Here is a 22,461-nt window from a genome sequence, read left to right as displayed (position 1 = left end):
GTGAGGGGTTGGAAATACCTAGAGTCAGGACAGTCTGTCTTTTTGTCCTCGGTCTAATCAGGTACTCAGAGAAGGCAATGGCAACCCACTCCAGTACTCTTGCCTGGAAAATCCCATTGATGGAGGAGCCTGGTAGGCTGCAGTCCATGGGGTCGCTAAGAGTCCGACACGACTGAGTGACTTCACTTTCACTTTTCACTTTCATGCATTGGAGAAGGAGATGGCAACCCACTCCAGTGTTCTTGCCTGGAGAATCCCAGGGACAGGGGAGCCTTGTGGCCTGCTGTCTATGGGGTCGCACAGAGTCGGACTCGACTGAAGCGACTTAGCAGCAGCAGCAGCAGCAATTAGGTACTAAAAAAAAAAGATGAGAAATGCAGAATGTAAGTTGCCACAAGTTCAATATTTCCCTAATGTCTGTCTTTTGCAAGCCACATAATGATTTTCCCATATATGTATATCACTAAAGCTATTAGAAACTTATTTTTTCTTTAATTAATTAGTGTGTTTTACTTAAAGAGAGAGATTCCTTGATAGCTCAGTTGGTAAAGAGCCCGCTTGCAATGCAGGAGACGCTGGTTTGATTCCTGGGTCAGGAATATCCAGTGGAGAAGGGATAGGCTACCCACTCCAGTATTCTTGGGCTTCCTTGGTGGCTCAGCTGGTAAAGAAAGTGAAAGTGAAAGTTGCTCAGTCGTGTCTGACTCTTTGCGACCCCATGGACTTTACAGGTCATGGAATTCTCCGGGCCAGAATGCTGGAGTGGGTAGCCTTTCCCTTCTCCAGGGATCTTCCCAACCCAGGGATAGAACCCAGGTCTCCCACATTGCGGGCGGATTCTTTACCAGCTGAGCCACAAGGGAAGCCCAAGAATACTGGAGTGGGTAGCCTATCCCTTCTCTAGAGGATCTTCCTGACCCAGGAATCAAACCGGAGTCTCCTGCATTGCAGGCGGATTCTTTACCAACTGAGCTATTAGGGAAGCCAGCTGGTAAAGAATCCGCCTGCAATGCAGGAGACCTGGGTTCGATTCCTGGGTTGGGAATATCCCCTGAAGAAGGGAAAGGCTACCGACTCCAGTATTCTGGCCTGGAGAATTCCATGAACTGTATAGCCCATGGGGTCACAAAGAGTCAGACACAACTGAGCAACTTTCACTTCACTTAAAGAGAATTTTTTTTTCTTCAAAATAGTACTGAACTATAATAGTTAGCTCAGACGGTAAAGCGTCTGCATACAATGCGGGAGACCAGGGTTCAATCCCTGGATCGGGAAGATCCCCTGGAGAAGGAAATGGCAACCCACTCCAGTACTCTTGCCTGGAAAATCCCATGGACAGAGGAGCCTGGCAGGTTACAGTCCATGGGGTCGCAAAGAGTTAGACACAACTGAGCGACTTCACTTCACTTCATAATAGTCATGCAGAACCGCCCCGATGATAAATACATGACTTGATAAATTTTGAAAAGGGCTTCCCTCGTAGCTCAGTTGGTAAAGAATCTGCCTGCAGTGCAGGAGACCCCAGTTCGATTCCTGGGTTGGGAAGATCCCCTGGAGGAGGAAATGGCAACCCACTCCAGTATTCTTGCCTGGAGAATCCTATGGACAGAGGAGCCTGGCAGGTTACAGTCCAAGAGATCGAAAGAGTCGGACATGACCTAGCAACTAAACCACCGAAACCACCACCAAACAGTCATGTAATTATCATCCAAAGCAAGAGATGATCAGCAATGCTCCAGAAATCGTCATTCTGCCTCTTTCTAAGCACTACACTTTTTTTTTTTTTTTCCTTCTTAAAGGCAATCACTATCCTAACTTCAAAATCCACAAATTAGTCTGGCTTCCTTCAAAAACTTACTGAAGATGCAATTAGATACTATGTAATCTTACATATATTTTGCTTGTTTGTTCAACATTTTGGCAGATTTATCTGTTTGTTGCATGCAGCAGTAATTCATCAAATTTCATTTTCTATGGAGTATTTCATTGTACAAGTACACTACGGTTGGTTTATTCCTACATTTGAGGGGCATTTAGGTTGTTTCTAAAATATTGCTGCTACATTTTTACACATGTTTTGGGGGCCGTATTGCAACAAGTTTCTGAGGAGTTTATACTTTAGAGTGAAATTGCTGGGCCAAAGATAATTATGTGTTCAACTTCTATAAATATTTACATGATAGTTTTTTTAAATGATTATATCTACTTATGTTACATAGATTTTATTAGCATTATTTTTGGATATAAATGTTTTTATTCTATTGAAATGGTATTTTTTTAGATTTCATTTTCTAATCATTTGCTGCTAATAAATGAATGGATTTGTGTGTGTGTGTGTGTGTGTGTGTGTGTGTGTGGCATCCTTGTAACTACTGATCTTACTAAACTTACTTTTGAATATAAATTATCTAGAGTTTCTTCTGAAATTTATACATGCACAATAATGTTGTCCATGAATAATGACAAGTTTATTTCTTCCTTTTCAACTCTTATATTTTATTTATTTGTTTGCTTACCATCCTGAGTAGGATTTCCAACTAAGCAGACAACGTTGTCCTGTTTATGGTTTCAAAGTGAAAACCTTTCCATTTTTCACCATTAAATATGTTGTTTGCTGTAGGTTTGTAGGGGTGTGTGTGTGTATGTATGTATGTATGCCTTTTTATCTTAGTCAAGAGATTTCCTGCTATTCTTAGCTTTCTGGGCTGTAGTCAGAGAAAATACTCTGGATAATTTTAAACCTCACAAAGTTTTTGAGACTTACTTTATGAATCAGCATGTTGTTAATGCTGTTTATTACTACACGTGTGCTGTGCTTAGGAAAAATTGTAGGGTGCAGAGTTTTAATTATTTGTTGTCAATAAGTTTGAGTTTGTTTAACATGTTACACAAATATTGATTTTTTTGTCTATTTGATCTACCAACTATGGAGATAGATGTATTAAAATCTCTCACTAAGATTGTGGTTATGTCTATTTCTCCATTGTGTGTGTGCGTGTGTGTGTGTGTTATATTGTATATATAATACATACATGGTACTAAGTGCATGGAATTTTAGTGTATGGAAACTTAATGTTATAAAATGTCCCTCTTTATTTTCAATAATGAGTCTTGACTTAATCTTTTTTACCTTATATTAATACAGTTACATCAGTTCATTTTGAAACTATTTTCATGGTCTTGCTTTCCCTGGTGGCTCAGACAGTAAAGAATCTGCCTGCAATGCAGGAGACCTGAGTTCAATATCTGCCTGGGTCAGGAAGATTCCCCTACAGACAGGAATTGGCTACCCACTCCAATATTCTTATCTGGAGAATTCCATGGACAGAGGAGTCTGGCAGGCTCCAATCCACGGGGTCACAAAGAGTTGGACACAACTGAACAACTAATACTTTCATGTAATTGCAATGCAATGTTTTTTAATATAAAAATTCAGTTATTCTCCTTTAATTGAGGTAGTTGCTTTCTTTCAATGTATTCATCCATAAATACATATATTTGGGTTTAATTCCCTATTGTTGTTTAGTTGCTAAGTCATGTCTGACTCTTTTGCGACCCCACAGACTCTAGCCCACCAAGCTCCTCTGTACATGGAATTTTCCAGACAAGAATATTGGAATGGGTTACCATTTCCTTCTCCAGGGGATCTTTCCGACCCTGAGATCAAACCTATATCTCCTGCTTGGCAGGCAAATTCTTTACCACTGAGCCACCTGGGAAGCCCACTGAAAAATAGAATTGGTCTAATTAATCCTGTATGTTCGGAAAGAATTGATCTTATTGTCATCAAAATAGGAAAGTATCCATTTCACTTTTTTTAAAGACTTTTTTTTTTTTGATGTGGACCATTTTTAAAGTCTTCATTGAATTTGCTACAGTATTTCTTCTGTTTTACACTTTCGTTCCTTGATCCCGGGGCATGTGGGATCTTAGTTCCCTGACCAGGAATCAAACCTGCACCCCCCTGCATAGGAAATGTGAAGACTGGATCAACAGGGAAGTTCCCTCCATTTCACTTTTGAAGCTGTCCTTTAACCTCTCCGTGATTAAAACTCTTTTCCATGTCCTTCTGAAAACTTGCCTTCTGCATGTTAAGTTAATTTTCTCTTGTCTTGCCAATAGTGCACAATGGGAACAAAATTAAGATAATGAAATATTAGAATAAGTCGAAGTAAATAAAAAAGAAAAGATTGGGAATTAAAGGGGGAAAATGGGGACATTTCCAGAAGGAAAGCAGTAACTGTGTCTATTTCTTGGGGGTTGTATAGACAGAGCAGGCAAAGAGCCATGTCCTAGGAGTCAGGAGCGTGGGGTCCACACTCCCACTGACAAGTCTCATTTTTTGTGTGCTCCTTGGCTGGTCCCCTCATTATCCTGAGTCTTAATAACCTTCTCTGTAAAACGAGTGATTTCACTAGAGGAATCTCAGACACCTTCCAACTCTGAAAGAATTTAAGTCAGTCATGCATTGATTCCACATTGCAGCCAGTCTGTTTTCCAGTTTGAGATACACAGTATGGACCAGTGATTCTAAATCTATCAATAAACCTCTTACCAGTAATGGTTCTATTTCGATCTTGAACACGGACTCCCTGCTAAACCCTGAGAAGATATACAGGGTTTGGGATTTATCAATATCCATGTATCGGTTATTTCCAACTTTGTTGTGTATCTCTTTTATTAACCTTATTTTGAAGATGTCCGTAAAGTCAGCAGGGTGAGATGGATACAGGTGGAAAGATAATCACTGTCATCATTTGCAAAGTTATTCTTTCTCTCTGCACCACAGGGGCTTATGTCTAACTTTGGGACTCATTGTTGAAAACTGTTGGCAAGAGACCTTGGAAGCAGTGGGAGAAGAACCAGTGGAATTCTCTTATCCTTGTTTGGAGGCAGAGAGGCTGGACGTGGTGGAACAGTAAAATAGAAATCTGAAGCCTCGTGGTGACTATCTTGGCAGCAGCTCCGGATTTGAAAGCTCATTCAAAGGCAGGTTTGGACTGCTGGCTGGCCCGCTGTGTCTGAGTGCTCAGTGGCATTCAAGTCTCAGTCTAAGCTAAAGGAGGAGACATGTGCATGAGTGTGCATTTGTGACTGGATGGGATTCAAAAGAAACAGGTAACAATACGTCAGCTGTCCACAATGTTCTAAACCAGCGTTCGACAGTTTTGGGGTAAGCGTTTACAGACCAAAGACTTAGTAGGGATTCAAGGCTCAACTTTTGTCTCTGTATGTCTTGATGCTGCCAACGCTAGTAGTTTGGATTAGAGGCCTTTTCTAAATCTTTGGAGCAAAGCCAACGGCCTGCCCCCTTGGAAGAATTTCTTAGCGATCCGGCACTGCATGGTTTTGTCCTGCCTGCTTGTGGGACTTCTCTTAACCAGGACTGGCATGTTGTTATATAGGCTGTGTCCTGGCAAAGAGACCTGCTGAGGAGCTGGGAGGGTGCTGAAATCGGTCTTTCTTCCATGTACCATGTCCTTGCTCTGGAAGGAGGGTCCTCCGTCTACAAAGGCTCTACGAAAGACTTGACCCTACTCTACCCCATCCTCCATCTCCTTTCTTCTCTCATTGCCCTAGGATGACCTTGAGGCAGGAGAATTGACGCTATGAATATTATAACCCACTACTGCTGGTCTTAGCCCTGAACCAGAGGCAAGAGACCTCATTCCCATCTGAGCTCCTCTGGGTGATCTTAAACAATCTGCTTGTCCCCTCCTAGGCCTGCTTCCTCACCTGTAAAAACAGCACCCTCTCAAGGCTGGATGGAGTAGAGCTAATATGTGGTGAGGGTCCAGACCCTATTTTGCAACTCTTTCACTGCCTAGGTATCTTTGGGAAAGTTATTCCCTATACCTAGACACTTGAAATCAATAAAGTGGAGATGATAGCCATACCTACCTATACATTATTTAATCGTCAGAAAATCCGACAAGTTGGTGCTATTATTATCTCTACTTACCAGATTTTTTAAAAAATGAAGATTAGAAAGGGATAAATAACTTGCCTAAGTTCACACAGGAGCTCAGACATGACCCAGGCTTTCTGTGTCCAGTTCTGGGAGATATATATATAGTGTGTGTATGTGTGTGTATATATATATATATATATAACTATATATATGAATATATAACATATATAACATATGAATATATAGTAGAACATGTGCACATACATATATATGTATATATGTTATACATAACATATATACACATATATTATATATATAACTTATATATCTATGTATATATAGATTATTATATATATAATGTATATATCTATGTGTATATATAATATATACATTATATATATATAACATATATATGTATATATATGTATGTGCACATGTTCTACCATATATTCATGTTATATATTCATATATATAGTTTTATATATATATATATACACACACACATACACACACTATATATATATCTCCCAGAACTGGATGCAGAAAGCCTGGGTCATGTCTGAGCTCCTGTGTGAACTTAGGCAAGTTATTTATCCCTTTCTAATCTTCATTTAAAAAAAAAAAAAGTAGAGATAAAGGCAATGGCACCCCACTCCAGTACTCTTGCCTGGAAAATCCCATGCACGGAGGAGCCTAGTAGGCTGCAGTCCATGGGGTCGCTGAGAGTCGGACACGACTGAGCGACTTCACTTTCACTTTTCACTTTCATGCACTGGAAAAGGAAATGGCAACCCACTCCAGTGTTCTTGCCTGGAGAATCCCAGGGACGGGGGAGCCTGATGGGCTGCCGTCTATGGGGTCGCACAGAGTCGGACACGACTGAAGCGACTTAGCAGCAGCAGCAGCATCTATGTATATAGATATATATACACATACAAATACACACCCATGGTGCTTCAAAAAGTACCTGGCATATAATGCTAATATTATTAATGATACCTGGCACCCATTAAGTGCTCAATAAATGTTATCTATTATTAATATGGACTTCCCAGGTGGCACTAGTGGTAAAAAAAATCCACCTGCCAATGCAGGAGATGTAAGAGCCACAGTTTCTATCCCCGGGTGGGGAAGGTCCCCTGGAGGAGGAAGTGGCAACCCACTCCAACATTCTTGCCTGGGGAATCCCATTGACAGAGAAGCCTGGTGGACTGCAGTCCACAGGGTTGTAGAGAGTCAGACACAACTGGGTGACTAACACACACACACACACACACTGTTAATATGATTAAGATGAAAATCTGTAAAGAAGTTTCCCACCTGCTGCATTTAGGGTTCTCCAGGACCCCAGTTGGGGTCCTTTTTGTGGCTGGAGTATTACTTGCATTCTGAATGGGGTCCTGAGGACAGCCTGCTCTCAGGGTGGGGACAGGGACAGATCTGCCCATGAATGGACTGGTAAATATAGCCAAGCTTCAGAGGGTGGCCTCAGGGATGCATCTGTATATATTTGCGTGCTTGGGGAGAGAAATGGTGCCTAGTTTAACTTGAACTCAGCTTTCCTTGGCCCCCAGGAACTGCTAACATGTCTTTTGAGTGCTTTGTGGGGAGTTCAAGCACAAGATCTTTAAAGGAAAGAACTTGGTGGTTAATTCCCTATCCTTAGTGTTTTTAGACTGCTGGTAGCCTTCCCAGGTGGCTCAGTGGGTAAAGAATCTGCCTGCAATGCAGGAGACACAGGAGACACAGATTCAATCCCTAGGTCAGGAAGATCCCCTAGAGAAGGATACAACAACCCACTCCAGTATTCTTGCCTGGAGAATCCCCATGGACAGAGGAAACTGCCGGGCTACGGTCCATAGCATTGCAAAGAGTCAGACATGACCGAAGCAACTGAGCATGCACACATGGAGGAAAGAAAATTTTTAAGGAGAGGTGGACAATGGGAGGAACCTTCTTGGCTCCCCACCCCACACACCCTGCACAATTAAAGCAGGTCTTTTGGGTGGTGAGTAAGGATTGGTATTGGGGGCAGAAGAACAGATTAGGTGGCCTTTGTCAGTGCCCTTAGTCTGGAATTCTGAGGAGGACTGTAGCAAAGGAAAGTACTCATGAGACATTTTACTGTGTGTTTCTGTCATACTCATGGCTGGACTGGATGGGGCTCTTCATTAAGAGTAAGGAGACCTGAGATCCTGCCCTACTTTTCCTTAAGTCCCTGGGAAAGCTGCACCTTTGGATTGCTACAGATTCACCTTCTAGACTTTCCCCGCCCCTGACTACCCAGTAAGGGCAGTGAATAAAGGGAAGGGTGTAGTCAGAGACTTGTCTAATCCTGAATCCATCCCAAGTCCCTAGACAGAGGTAAATCCCCAAATGACTTCAACAGCCCAGTGGAAAGGATTGAGCCATGGAAAGGATTCTGGTTTTCTAGATGACTTTTTCGCCAAGAACTTGCATTTTGGGATTTCCCTGGCAGTCCAGCAGTTAAGACTCCAAGTTCCCAGTGCAGGGGATGGGGGTTCAGTCCATGGTGGGGGAACTAAGATCCCCATGGTGCAACCAAAAGTGAAGAAAAAAAAAAGAATGACCTTGCATCTTGTGCCCTTTTGCCAGCAAGCCACAGAAAGCGCAAAGGTCAAGCTTTATCCTAAGCTGTAGTAATGGGCAGGAACTCTCCAAACCATGGGGAATTAACAACTCACTGAGTTGCACAGAGAAGTCACGTGGCTATGGCTTGGAAAGAGTCTCACTGTCTCTCGAATTCCTGAAGATGGAGGAGAGCACATGATATAAAACTCCCAAGTGTACCCCAATCAGCGTGTTTCTTTATTTTCTTATTTATATTCCCCAGGATACAAGAAAATGAGGCCAAGTCCCTTTTATATGAGGTAAAACCAAGGAGCTGAAAAGTTCAGTACATTCTCTGGGCTCACAAAGCCAGTGATGAGGCTGTTTTCTCTCCAGTGTTCCTGTTCTCTGAGTCTCCTTCTCACTGGTTTCCTGGATTGCACTGCTTTTTAGGATGGCCCAACATTCTTCCAGTAGTCGTATATGGATGGTTTTTCCAGTAGTCATGTATGGATGTGAGAGTTGGACCATAAAAAAGGCTGAGCGCTGAAGAATTGATGCTTTCGAACTGTGGTGCTAGAGAACTCTTGAGACTCCCTTGGACTGCAAGGAGATCAAACCAATCAATCCTAAAGGAAATCAGCCCTGAATATTCACTGGAAGGACTGATGCTAAAGCTGAAGCTCCAATACTTTGGCCACCGGAGGCAAAGAGTCAACTCACTGGAAAAGACCCTGATGTTGGGAAAGATTGGAGGCAAAAGGAGAAGTGGGCAGCAGAGGATGAGATGGTTGGATAGCATCATTGACTCAATGGACATGAGTTTGAGCCAACTCTGGGAGACAGTGAGAGACAGGGAGGCCTGGCATGCTGCAGTCCGTCGAGTCACAAAGAGTCAGACATGACTGAGCGACTGAACACCAATGTTCTTAAAGCATACATAAGTGGAAACCTAAGCTCCTCCTACAACCTTCCATGTCCTCCTAAGCAGTCATGGGCTCTTTAGCATCCAGACCCTTCCCCAGATGATGGTAGCCACAGTGAAAATACCACTAGACTGGAGATTTGGAAATTGGACATGGATCCTGTCTGTTCAGCCCCAACCCAGGGAATGTTCCCCTGAAGCTCACAGCCCTGCTCCAACGAGCTCAGAGTTTATACGATCACATGCATCTGCATCTCTTGAACCATCCAAATGGACAGTTTTCACTCTCGACATTTGGTGTTGTCTAAATATCCCTTGGAGGCCTCAGGAAACAGCTGGTTGGTGAGTGGACACAGCTCAGCAGATGAACAGTTACTCTCAACATCTGTAACTCTGAGCCTGGATCAAGAGATGCTGGCACACATGACTGGAGAGGTGGAGGGGTAGGGGGAGCTTAGCAAGTCTTTTATGTCCGAAGATGGAATTAATGGCGGTGCCACAGCTATGTCGAACCCAGCTAATAAAACTTTATGAGTCTTACCCATGAAATATTTTGTTTATGTCACATGGGTCTAATCGAATGTGTTTTTTTTTCCCTCTTTCTTCACTTCCCCACCCCCACCCTCTTCCTTACCCCCTTTGTCTCCTGAGGCCTATGCCCTCTGGAAATGCATTAGTTACCTAGGAAACCTTAATGTCGTTTTTTTATGAGTGGAGTTTGGTGCAAGTAAAGCTAATTTATAGGGTGGTGAGGAATTCATGTCATGACTGGTGAAATAGGAGACTTTATTATGATTTCTATATCCACCTGTGTGGTAGGAATACATACCTTCCCTCTATTATTCTGGGTATTTTCTTGAAACTTAATTATGAATCTGTATGCTATTTCACAAAATGAGTTGATCCATCTTTGTTCAGTGTAACTCTATATTGTTCAACATAAGCTCTAGAACATAATTAGCAACAACAACAAACGGAGAATATACTAGGCAAGTTGCTAAGAGTTAAAGGACACGATGGAATTTCCTTTAAACAATGAGGTGGTTTTGCCTTAGAGAACAAATGAAAGAATGAATAAGATGCGATTTTGAAATCCTTCAACTATGTCTTCCAGGCTCATTGAGGTCCATATTAGGAAGCTCTAAAGATTCTAAATATGTCCACTACTTCATCCTGCTGATTTCTTTCTGTCTTTGTCCAACGGGGAAAATAAACCCATGGAGTTACGTTAATGAAATGTTTAAGACTGCTTACAAAGAACAGACAGGACAGTCTTTCTAAAGGCTGATCCCCTACCAGTGGGATGGCAGGATTTCACTACAAGTGCCTTTAGATTGGGAGTCAAGGCTTCGTGGTGCCAGGCACTGTGCTGAGTGTTCTAAATAAATAAATTCATTTGATCTTCATAACAATTCTATGGACTTCTTTGGTGGCTCAGTTGGTAAGAACCCGCCTGCAATGCAGGAAATTGCCTGTAATGCAGGACACTCGGGTTTGATCCCTGGGTCGGGAAGATCCTCTAGAGAAGGGAATGGCGATCCACTCCAGCTTTCTCGCCTGGGAAAGCGCACGGACTGAGAAGCCTGGCGGGCTACAGTCCATGGGTTCTCAAAGACTCAGACATGAGTGACAGACTAAACCACCACCACCAACACTCCTATGAGGCTGGCATTGAGAAGCTCAGAGTCTGTCCAAAGGCACACAGCTTCGAAGTGATGAAGGTCGCATGAAACCCGGGTTGGGATGACTCCAGAAGTCTCTCTTTCAATGAGCCCTACCTCCTGATCTGTTACCAGGCTTTTTCTGTTTCCCTGGGGAAAGTCACTGTCCAGTTGGAACCTCAGTTTCATCAACTATTCAATGCAGAGTGAGGACACAGAGGCTCCGAGAACTTGACTTCTGGGATCCCTGCTCGGTCAGAGACCAGTGCTGATAAAGATGACAGAAATTTTAGGAAAGACCTGGGGACACAGTCTCTGTGGACACTGCACCCATCTTGGGAAAAAAAAAGAGTAATGCCTCACACAAGAGTCCCTAGGGCCTTTGGGTGGGGCTGCTAATGGGCGTGATATTCAAGTGACTGTTGGTTAATAACTCTTTTGGACCTGTGCAGTGATAGATGGGCAGTCAGTAATCTCTTGAACACCAGGAGCCACGGGAGTGCATGGTCTTCCCCTTACCCCTAAATTTCCAGTCCCTGGGCAAACACCTCTTGCCTTCACTTCATTGTGTCAGAAACAGAGAGTTTCAGGCTCCATTGGCAGAGCAGCAGTCTGAATGAGTAGGGGTGGGGAGACACAGGCTAGGGCCCAAGAAAGGAACTGTGGCCACTCTGCCAAACTTCTCCACCATGCTTTCCAGCCGCGGAAGATGCAACATGCAAATATTTGAGGATCAGCTAAGATGCAGAGGAGCAACCTCTGAGCAGAAGGAAAAGCAAACAAATGAAACAAAACCAAAAAATGAGAGAAGGCAAATGTTAAAGACTAGCTAACTTTTCATGGGGGAAATCTCCTCGCTTGTCTTTGCCACGTTTGGCCACAGAGGAAAGGGTCCTCCGAGACCACTCAGCCCACCTCTCTCATTTCCTGGGTCAATATGTCACAATGAATTAACCGCAGGCAGCTAGAACACGGGACCACACGCTGAGCATCACTTTCCCCCCTACCACCACCAACCCACAGTCAACTGAATTCAAACATCAACCCCAGAAATGCTGCTTTTTACAAGGGAAAGGCAAGCTTTAGGCCAACCTTTCCATTCTGTTTCTGTTCAGTGTTTCAACCACAGAGTGGTGCTATTGCAAAAGACAAGGGTGGGCGGCAGGCTAGCTCCAGAAATTTGCTTTAGGGACGAGTTTTCAAACAGGTCTCCAAACACCAGATCCAGTCCCCCGCTCACACAAACCCACAAGCCACTTTCAGGAGGAGGGTCTTCCAGATGCAGCCAGGAGTAAAAGAAAGTTCAGCAACCTAAAAATACAGCCAACAGATGGACACCAAGGTCAAGACTGCGACAGGGGCTCCACTTGGAGAAAGCAATCCAAAAAGATCTAGTCTGAATGGACTCCAGCAGGACCCAGCGCTGCCTTGGGGCAGGAACTGCCCAGCTTACTTCCCCACTCTGTTCTTTGCTGTAGCAATCTGCAACCACTCAGATCAGTCTCTATTTCGAAACATGGATTTGCTCAGAAGTCACAATGTACCACAGTTCTGAGTCCATAAGATATGCGACAGTCTTTTAGCTTATCTTTAAAGAAATACACCTTTGTACTTCTTTTTCTGGCCACACTGTCTCCTGGTTACCTTGTCCCTCTCTTGGGAGTCAGAAGGAAGACTCCAGCACCGGTATTTGGAGGGGAAAAGAGAACAAATAGCTCTCAAGTGGAAAGAACAGCAGTCAAGGAAAAGGCAGCTTGCTGGCTCAGGGAAGATTGTCTGAAAGGGGCCTTCCGCAAAGGAAAGGGCCAGGGGTCCTCCATTTGGGAGACAGTAAGCAGTGGCTCAGTGGTAAAGAATCCCGCCTGCCAATGCAGGAGAGGTAGATTCAATGCCTGGATGGGGAAGATCCCTTGGAGAAGGAAATGACAACCCACTCCACTACTCTTGCCTGGAGAATCCCATGGACAGAGCAGCCTGGTGGGCTACATACAGTCCATGGGGTAGCAGAGAGAGTGAGACTCGACTTAGGGACTAAAGAGCAGCAGCAAAGGGCATCCTTCTTACCCAGCCTCTGCCTGGTTCCGTCCTCTTCCTCTCTCCTCCCTTAGTCCCTCCCTCCCTTCCTGCCCCCTCCTCCCCAAGGCACCACGCATATTTGGCAAGATTAAGGTGTCACCTCTCATATTACAAGGCGTGTTGATTGCACGTAAAGACAGACCCACCAGGTCAGGACAAAACCCCCCTCGAGTTGGGAAAAGGCACAAACTTTTCCCGAAGTCGCCTAGGTCCTGGCAAAACGAGGCAGTCAGCCAGCGCCGGGCATCTGCAGAACAAATCGGTTTTAAACTCACGCTGCCTCGTCTTTTTCTTTTTTTTTCTTCTGCTTTTCTTTTTTTTCTTCAAATTTAAGTTTGCCCCCTTCTCCCATCCCCTCCTCCCTCCAGACTGCGGGTGACCGAGGAGCGGCAGGCAGAACAGCCAGGACTTGTTTTTAACCCATTCCTCGCTGCAGCGGGAGCCAATCACCTCTCTTCTGGCCATCTTCGGGGTCACGGACGACCTGGAGCTCCAGCAAGAGCCCATAGAACTTGGCCAGTGGAACTGGATCTGGGACCCGAATCCCACCTTTGACTGCTCGGCAGCCGAGGTGGGGGTGGGGTGGGGGGTGCAAGTGCGGGAAGTGGGGGAGGGCAGGGGGGCGGGCCAGAGCCGAGCGAGAAAACCAGGACCCAGCAGCGCCCGCCCAGTTCAAACCTTCATGGTGCCGCGCGCCGGCTGGAGGGGACAGCTCGGCAGCCTAGTCTGGCCCGGAGGAGGACCCGATCCTATTGGCGCGAGGGAGGCACTGAAGCGAGACCCTCCCTTCCCCAGGGACCGCGCGAGGTGACGCCCCTGGGCCTCAGTGGGCGCTTCCGGCCGTTTTCGATGTGGCAGCCAGCAGCCAGCAAAATGATGAGGCAGGTACAATCTATCTAGTACGCAGACCCCAAGCTCCCCATCCCTTCCACCTCCCCTCGGACCGGCGGCTCACTCCGCGGCGGGTTCGGCCTGATCTGGTAGGTGTAGCCCTTCGTACTTCTTGGTGTCTGACCAAATGCTCCAACAAGTCAAAGGAATTTGGAGATATATATATATATATATATATATATATATATATATATATATATATGAACCTGGACCCCAGCGGAAACATAGAGTGTGCTGCTTAAGGCAGGGCGCGGGGAGAAGTGACACCTACTGACTCCCCTCCCCCAATGGCGCGCGAGTCCAGAGGTCCTGGCAAGAGATGGCGTGAGGGGTCGCGGAGATGGCACGGAAGAAGAAGTTGGGGGGGGACATGGAGATAAGGATCCCCACACCACAACCCGGGGACTGGAGGGCGAAACACTGAGACTCTGAGTTAACTCATTGACCCCTAAGTGACATTTCCCCGCCCCCCACCACTTCTCTTGATGGCAAATGGGCCAAAGCAAGATGACTTAAGTTGGTAAATTTAGAGACCGAGCTCGCCGCAAGAGGGGTCTAATGGGCAGCTAAAATTATCTCGAAATAAGAGATTTTTACCCCCTGTCCTTCCATTCCTCGAATAATCGCCTGGTGGGGAAGTGGACGTCACTGCTTTCGGAGCGCTTAGAAAAGTCGGTCTGTCGCCGGCCTTCCCGCGCGGTTCCCGCCTGCAGACGGGTGGGTGCTGGAAGGGCGCAAGGCTGCAGGGGCAGACCCTCGTTTGGATGGAAGGGGCTTAAGAGGAGCTGAAGGTTTCGTGGAGTGGGAGCCTCCAATTCATCACCCCATCCCTTCCAAGCTCAGGCTCACACAAACATACACGGGCGCACACACAACCGCCGGTCCCTGGGTCCCATGACTCCCACCCCACACCTCTCTGGCTTGATCCCCCTGCACCGCCGGCTGCGCCCTAGGAGCTGGTCCCTGAGCGGCGAGCACCCTGGGGAGCGGTACCCGGGGCACGCTTGGGTGGCGGGGAGAGGGTAGGACCCTCCTTGGGCTTGGTAGCGGGTGGGAAGAGGTCTGGAGCGGGAAGGTTCTGAGGTGTTTGCATATTAGACTCCCAGCCGCCTTGGGGAAGGGGGCAAGAAAGATCCTTCCGCTTTGTAAAGAAAAACCTTAAATAAAAAGCAAAAAGAAGATCAAAAAGAATTTTTTCAAGAAAAGGAACAAATAAGACAAGCTGAAGGCATGAACGTGTGAAGTGTAGTGAAAAGTTGAATATCTCGTTTTTGTTTTTTTCCTGGATATCTAAAAGGGAGATCGAGGGGGCAAACCTAAGCATACATTCCTTGAAAGTTGGGGGTATTTTTCTTTAAGAGCGGCTATGGGAAATGACCCAGTCCTCTCACTGGCCCCGGACCCCAGCTGGAGGGGCGCTGGGGCGCAGGCGTGCGCGGCGGGCGGCGCGCGGGGGCGGGCGGCGCGGCGCCGAAGGGGTTAAGGCGCTGAGCGCGGAGCCATCTGGCCGGGTTGGCTGGTTATAACCGCGCAGATTATGTTCGCGGGACTCAGAGTTGAAGGCTCCTCTCCCTACCGAGCAGCTCCGCGCGCGGCCCCCGAGTGAGCCCGGCGCAACTACTTTCTTCCCTCGCCTTTCTTTCTCCTGGTCTTTTTGTCCCCTGCTGGGGGGTGGCGGCAGCGGAGTGGGGGAGACTTTGGATGACCGAGCTCGCGTCCACCTTTCTCTTCATGTCGACGTCCCTGGAAACAGTCACACGGATGCCATGGTTACTTCTGCCACGGTAAGGGGAGGCGGGCGCGCTGGGTGGGCAGGTTCAGGGGCCCCGGGGCCCGGTAGGGGGATGGACTGGGGGACCCGCGCGGGGCCCCGGCTCCGCACCCCGCCCCCACCCCATTGCGCTGCGCTCCCGCACTTTCCCTCGCTCTGGTCTTCCCGAAGTTTACGCCGGGATCTGCCCAGGCCATGGCGAGATCACAGCTACCCTTGCGCGCACACACACATACACACACTCAAACACACACACACATACACACTCACACACACTCACTCTTCCCCACCTCCTCTCTCCCGTCCCTCGGCTGCAGCCGGAGAAACCGCCCAATATCTGGGAAAGTGATCAGGTTTAAGGGACCAGGATTGGAAATGGGGGGCGGAGGCGAGGGGAAAGGGAGACGACGGAAGGGCAAGGAAGGGCTTCGGCAGAACCGCCAGCCCCTCATCATCACACCCGTCTGTTCGCGCAGAGGAGCTCCCCGCGCACCCCGTAACAAAGGGGGTGGCAGGCGGATCCAGGGAGGCTAGGGAGCAGCCGCCGCTCCCCGCACGCGCCCCCGGCGCCGGGTTTGCCGCGGCGCAGGGCTCTCGACTCTCCTCCCTCTCTGGGCCCCGGCGGGGCTGGGGGAGGGGATGTGGAGCTCCGGACCTGGAGAGACGCTTCTCAGTTTGGGGAGTTGAGACTCCTCGAGACGCGGCTACCTGCCGGAGTCCCCCTACCTCCGCTCAGAGCTTCCTGGGAAACAAGCCTGCACCCCGGGGCTCGTGCAGGCCGGTAGCCACCCCACCCTGGGTCTCTGCGCCGCCGATGTCGGAGTTGCGCGCGCGGCCCGCGCCTCTGGGTCCCCGCCGGGGAGCGGAGGGCTTGGGGGGCCTGGCGATCCTTGGGGAGTCCGTCCGGTTCCTCCCGGCCAGCTCTAGGAATCGGAGGTGCGGGGAGGCTGGGGGGCCCGGGGCGCGACGCATCTAGGTCGGACTTCAGAACTCCCCCACCCCCACCCCTACCAAGGACCGAAGCGCTCCGTGGCCCCAGAGCTCCAAGTCACACTCCGAAGGAAATTTGGGAGGTTTGGGAGTTGAAGGTTCGGGAAAGGAGGGGCTGGGTGGGGGAGGGGACAGTCCTGGTGGCTTTCGGGCGCGAGTGGGTGCGCGGAGGAGACCCTGCTTCTTTGGGGGAGTTGGGCGGCTGCGTTCCTCAAAGGCACGGAGACCCGTGCGCCGAACTGGGTGGGGGCTGTTCACTAGTTAGGATCCCTCTCGCAGGATCCCTGGCATGGAGCTTCCAGGTGCAGGAAACTCCGAACTAGGCCTCCTGGTCTCGACCTCTGGCGGCAGGTTCAGAGGTCTGAGTGCAGGCAGCTGCCGGGAGGCATCCGGAGCGCAGAGCTCCGAGCTGGAGAGCTGGCGACTGCGCGCCTTGGACTTGTTTATGTGCGCGAAGAGCAGGGGGCGGGGGCTCGGGGGTGGGGTGGGGTGGGGTGGGGGCGGGCTAAAAGGGGGTGGGTGTCACCCCAGGACTCAGCCGCTTACCGACTGTGCTGGGAGACCTGCTTTTTACTAAAAAGATACCCCCTTCCACCCTGCAGAACCTAGAGCCTATCTCAACCCTCCGTTCCAAACGTCAGGATGCAGAAAGTTGTAACGCGAGGGAACTTTGCCGTTGGTTCCGTTTTCCCAGCGCTCAGAAATTCACCGATGTCCTCAGCCTGCCCACACTTAACCCCCCTCCCCCCCACCCCCTTACACAAAGAAGGTGGAGGGGTAGGATTCAGGGGAGAAAATCCAACAGCTTCTGAGTTGGCCTTTAACGCTCAGGATTGAGTATGGCGTTAGAAGAGGGGGAGATGGTAAGAAAGGGGACTCTGAATAGTGTTGGGGGACAGAAGGAAGTCTGCGGGGCTGCAGTAGGAGCGCGCACGGGTTTGTGCAGCTGTGGACTGTTTTGTAGCTGGAAGTGGAGGGTTTGGCTCTGGGCTAACAGGATCTGGGTCCTATGGAGGGCCATCGGGGAACCCTGGGCGCTGTTTGGTCAGGGAAGGAGGTTGTTTGGAAAATCAGAGTGCTGGCGCTCCCTTCACTCAGTGTGCAGGTGGAGATATTTGTTTCTGAGGGTCTCTTTCACGGGCACACGGCTGCCAAGCAGCAGGTGAGAGCATGTGAGCACATAGGTGTACTAATGAGAAATCTGTGCCCGCTAAGAGTGTCAGAGCAGAAAGAGAGGTACGGTGTGTTACAGCAGATGGCTTGTGCGTGCCTGCGCAGACACACGGAGTGGGTGTGGTATGGGAGGGCGGCCGGGGTTGGGGGGAGATGCGACGTGTGTGGAAGGTTGGGCTAGGCGCTTTCCGATTACCAAAGGGATGGGGAGTGGGGTATTATCTGCGAAGATCAGAGAATGAACTTGGTGAATGAGTCCTGGGGAATTTGGCTGGAATGGCACTGGGGTCTGTGGGGAACAGGAAAGTGTGGGCTCAAACACTTATTCTAGAGAGATGGGGCATCTGCAGAAAAAATGCCTGGAGTGGTTTTCGCTTTCTCCTCGTCTGCATCCCTCACCCCAGACTGGAGGGGACTGGAGAAGGCTTAGGGTGAGGGATGCACATTTAAAGGGAAAAGTCTTCTGTGTGTTGGCACAAGGTGGGGACGTGCGTGCAAGATTGGAGTGAGCAGAGAAATGTGCTTTGCATGCCTAGTGGTGGGGATGCATGTTGTATGATGGTTATAATGGGTTTTTCAATTTAATAAAGGAATTCACCATCACCAATTATTATTGATCATCAATTAAAATGTATGAAATGTCCGCTGGAGGCTCAGCCCATTCCTGGGCTCTGGGGCATGGCATGGTGCCCCAGAGCCATGAAAAATTCTTCCCAGGGCTCAGCCAACTCCTGAAGTTTTGCCAGGAGGAACCAGGAGAGCTCGGTGCTAGAGGTTTCTTCAAGAACTGTAATTCAGTTTCGAGCGATGTTTATGGATCTCGGAGGTCTGAGAAGGGAAGCTGACTTGAAATATAATCTGTGGTTTTGTAGAAAGATAGGGATGATGGATAGTTTTGTGTGTTGAGAAGGCAGCTGAGGGCTGTTACCGTTTCTTGCAGGGAGTGTGGGCTGGGAATGGGAGAGGGCAGCAAGCTCTGTCAGAATGCAGGTCCTAATACACCTGAGGGTGGAGTCTCTGAGAGCACAGCAAGGATGAGGCTTCCTGTGTATGGCTGCATAAGGGTGAGGCAGTGATCAGGAGGAAGATGCAAGGAAGATGCAGCTTGGGAGTGTTAGTCTCGTCTGACTTCTGAGCTGAGTGGAAAGCTGACGGTGCACACACACTGCAGGGCTGGAGTGAAGAACCTGGGAGGAGCCTAGCCTGGAGGACCAGAAGTGTGTATGTTCTGGCTCTGCTGAGGGTGGTGGGATGTATGTTTTTGCAGGAATTCTTTGGGTCCGAGGAAGGATGCAAATCATCTCAGACGTTCAGATGTGTATCGTGTGGATCAAAGTTTGAAAGGTACAGTTAAAAGAAGGGTTTGGAAGCATTTGGGGAGGGCAGGGAGTGTGATGTTGGTTGGGTTCATACCAGCAGGAGCTGGGGAGGTAACTGGGATGGAGCAGGGTGAGGGGTGTGCTCTGGCTGCACACCTGCTGACCTAGAACCTCCTTTTTAAAGTCTGTTGCTGAAAGGGCATAAACAAACCTCTTGTATTAGACTCAAGACATTTTTGAATTCCTGAAATGACAGGTGTGCCATTTTGAGGTTCTACCTTATCTGTAGAGGAAATTACTCTTTGGAAGAGGATTGATACAGAGTCTGAGCCTTGGGCAAAGGCTCTCACAGCGGTGAGAGGATGGTGTGGTGGAGATGGAAGGCTTCCCATTGGGAATTCCTCGGTTCCAATCCAGTTCTGCCACTTTGGAGCAGGGTGATTTCAGGAAAGTTCTCTAATCTCTCTGATCCTTTCTTATTTCTCTTTGTGTAAAATGATATTGTCTGCTATGACTCAATGAGAGGAAAGTTCACTCTGCTCCCACCCCCCGCCCCCCGCTACCGCCGCCCGCCACGTCAAACCTTGGTGTGTTTAGCGGTACAGAGCCTTACTTGGAAATGACACTGATTTGAATACAGGCGCGAGCATGGATGTGAACCATTGCAAAGACGGGTCCTGAACCTCTTTCTCTTTACAGTACATGTTATGTCCACTGAGTGTCTGCTGTTCATCCACTATGCAAACAGAACTTTCTGTGGCCGCCTCAGTTTATTCATCTGTAAAATGGAGATAGCCAAGCCTAGAAGATTATTGATGGTGAGCTGTATTCCTAAAAGGTCTTTGGAGGATTCAGAAGAAAGGTGGTCCACAAATCAACGTTAGTAATGATCTGAGACAGACGTTTTCCTTTGCTGCGGACCATGACGCCAAAAGAAATGTGATTTTGAGAACAGAGAAAGTAGTCGTTGTTTTTTAGCGTGTTAGAATTAAAGAGGAGCAAAGTCCAGGCGTCCTGGGTTGCCGTGAAGGGCGGTTTTTCTCTGGGCTGTGGATCCTGGGGGGCATGGGCTGTGGATCTGCAATACGGCAGACACCCAGTTCAGCAAGTTGGCGTGGCCCACTTTCCCCAGAGACAAAAATGGAGACCAGAGAAAGAGGGGCCAGAAAACCCACTCAAGCCTCCGAGTCCTCCCAGAAGTCAGCACACGCTGTCAACTGCTGGCGCAGAGTCAGGCTCCCATCCTTGAGTTCAGTGGCCATAAATAGTCAGGAGCTAAGCTATTTCCATGAGGCACTAAACCAATTCCGTTGCTTTTCTTGGCGAGATTGGGCCAATTAAGTTGATTGGAAGAGGTCACTGCTGATGGTGCTCACATTCCCCAGGCGGGACAGGCCAGCAGAGTTTAATTACATAACATTTCCCATCTCCGCAGCTCCCCGCCCCAATGGATCAGATGTGCAGGCCTCCCCCTCGGCCCCTCCATCCAGGAGAGCTAATGGAGCGGGCGGTTTCTGCTCCAGGCTTCTCCAGACCCTTCCCAGAGCAGTTACAGCACTCCCTCCCTAACTGTGAGGAATGTAAATCCACGTGTTGGCTGGAATGAGCCCACCACCCTGCTTCCCAACCTTCCCCAGCTGCTGTTTTACTCTTTAATGAGGCAGGCAGTTTCTGGCAGTGGGGACATTGAGCTAGTGATCGTTGCTAGGGTTTTTGATTTAGCTTTCTTTAAAATTGGGTCTGTTGGAGAAGGATCAGATCGACTGGAGACCAGCCTAAGACCCAGGGGCGCTGATGATAAGGGCTGTGGATGTACTTTGTGCGTGGATAGGCATGAGCAAAAAGAGAGGAGGATAGGGCTGTGCATGGGGTGGGGGTATGGGGGCATAGGAGGGGCCCTGGGTGGGCAGGAGGCATTCCTAGAGCTTGTGATGTGGGTGGCAGGCGTGTGGGTGCCTGGCTCAGATTGAATGGGCATCGTATTGTGTCTTGCAGAAGAGCCAGCTTGTGGAAGAAGCTGGGAGCAGCTTTATTTTTTTTTTTTCCAGATCATTTGTATCTGGGGATGGAGGATGTGTGAGCTTTTAGGAAGTATGAGGTCGGTACAGATGGAGCCTCATTCTTGCCTGAACAGATTTCTATTAAGATCGAGGCTGGACAAAGGAAATCTTCCAGAAGACTCGCTTTAGAACCTATGAAAGCATACGTAGATGGACCAAGATCTTAAAAGTCTTTTCTTGTTGTTGCTGATAGTTTTCCATACATCAGCCTTTCCTTCTACCTAAAAACACCAAGGGACTAAGTGTGCACCCACTCCTGGGTGGTGAAAACGCATGGGCTGTTTTGTGTCCACATCTGTGTCATGGTCCTTTTCAAGCAGTCTTAACTGGAAACCCCCAAAGGCTGTCTGTCTCGGGTATCCTCCCAGGACTGACCTCTGGCTGGCTGTATGGTTTCCCTGAAGAAGGATCTTGAAGTGAAATTTGGTGTGGTCTGTTGTGATGGCTCGCTTTTCAGCAGCATCTCCAGAAAAGGTGTCTGTTGAATCCCAGACCTCCTGCGGGTTTGTTTGGTCGGGGATTTTTGTAAGGATTGAGGTTCTTGCTTATCCAAGACCATACTGATCTCAAAAGACTCCCAGGCCAAGGTCATCTTAAGCAGCCCAGGGTAGCAGAAAGCCTGCTGACTTGGAGGTAGGGGACCAGCTTGCTGCCAGTCACTAGTCAGCTGTTGCTTTGTGACCCAGGCCTGGATGTACCCATCTGTCAATGGAGAGCTTGAACTAGAGGATCGCAAAGTCCATCCCAGCTGCACCATCGGAGGATTTTACAGTAGCTTCAAGCTCTTCCTTCATCGGCACTACTGTGCTTTGGTTGGAGTGCATCTTGGCGAATCCTCAATGAGCTCCCATTTTTTTTTTTAATCTTTGGGAAATGGCTGAGTCAAAGGCAGAAAAGCTTGCGGAGAATTTGTCATAGCATCTTGTTTTGGCCAAGAACGTTCTTGAAGTTGGCTCTGCATGCACAGTGTGTACAGAGCTGGAAGGGGTGGGGTTTAGCTTTCTGGTAGACCGGATGCTACTTGTCCAGCATCCATGTGAATGCCTGTTAGAATCAGTGATTCTGCCTATGAGAAGTACCCACTTTGAAAATGATTGATGAAGGCGATAGTTA

At 48.3% G+C, this 22,461-nt stretch overlaps 1 protein-coding gene across 2 annotated transcripts in view; it reads left to right on the top strand.

The window, feature by feature from the left end:
• Positions 1-15,574: 15,574 nt before the first annotated feature.
• The window catches only part of NTF3 (neurotrophin 3), a 76,668-nt gene continuing 69,781 nt past the window's right edge, over positions 15,575-22,461 (top strand). The window contains exon 1 of one of the 2 annotated variants that reach the window (XM_019961669.2): positions 15,575-15,819. In XM_019961669.2, coding sequence (XP_019817228.1) covers positions 15,802-15,819 — 18 coding nt within the window. In that variant the 5' untranslated portion in view covers positions 15,575-15,801. Of the gene's footprint in view, positions 15,820-18,149; positions 19,314-22,461 lie in introns of those variants that run through there. The other variant, XM_070790262.1, reaches the window with a different exon arrangement.

Source organism: Bos indicus, chromosome 5 (genome assembly GCF_029378745.1).
Source record: "Bos indicus isolate NIAB-ARS_2022 breed Sahiwal x Tharparkar chromosome 5, NIAB-ARS_B.indTharparkar_mat_pri_1.0, whole genome shotgun sequence".
NCBI lineage: Eukaryota > Metazoa > Chordata > Mammalia > Artiodactyla > Bovidae > Bos > Bos indicus.
The sequence above is the reverse complement of the archived record's forward strand: the minus strand, read 5'-3'. Positions and strand labels throughout refer to the sequence as shown.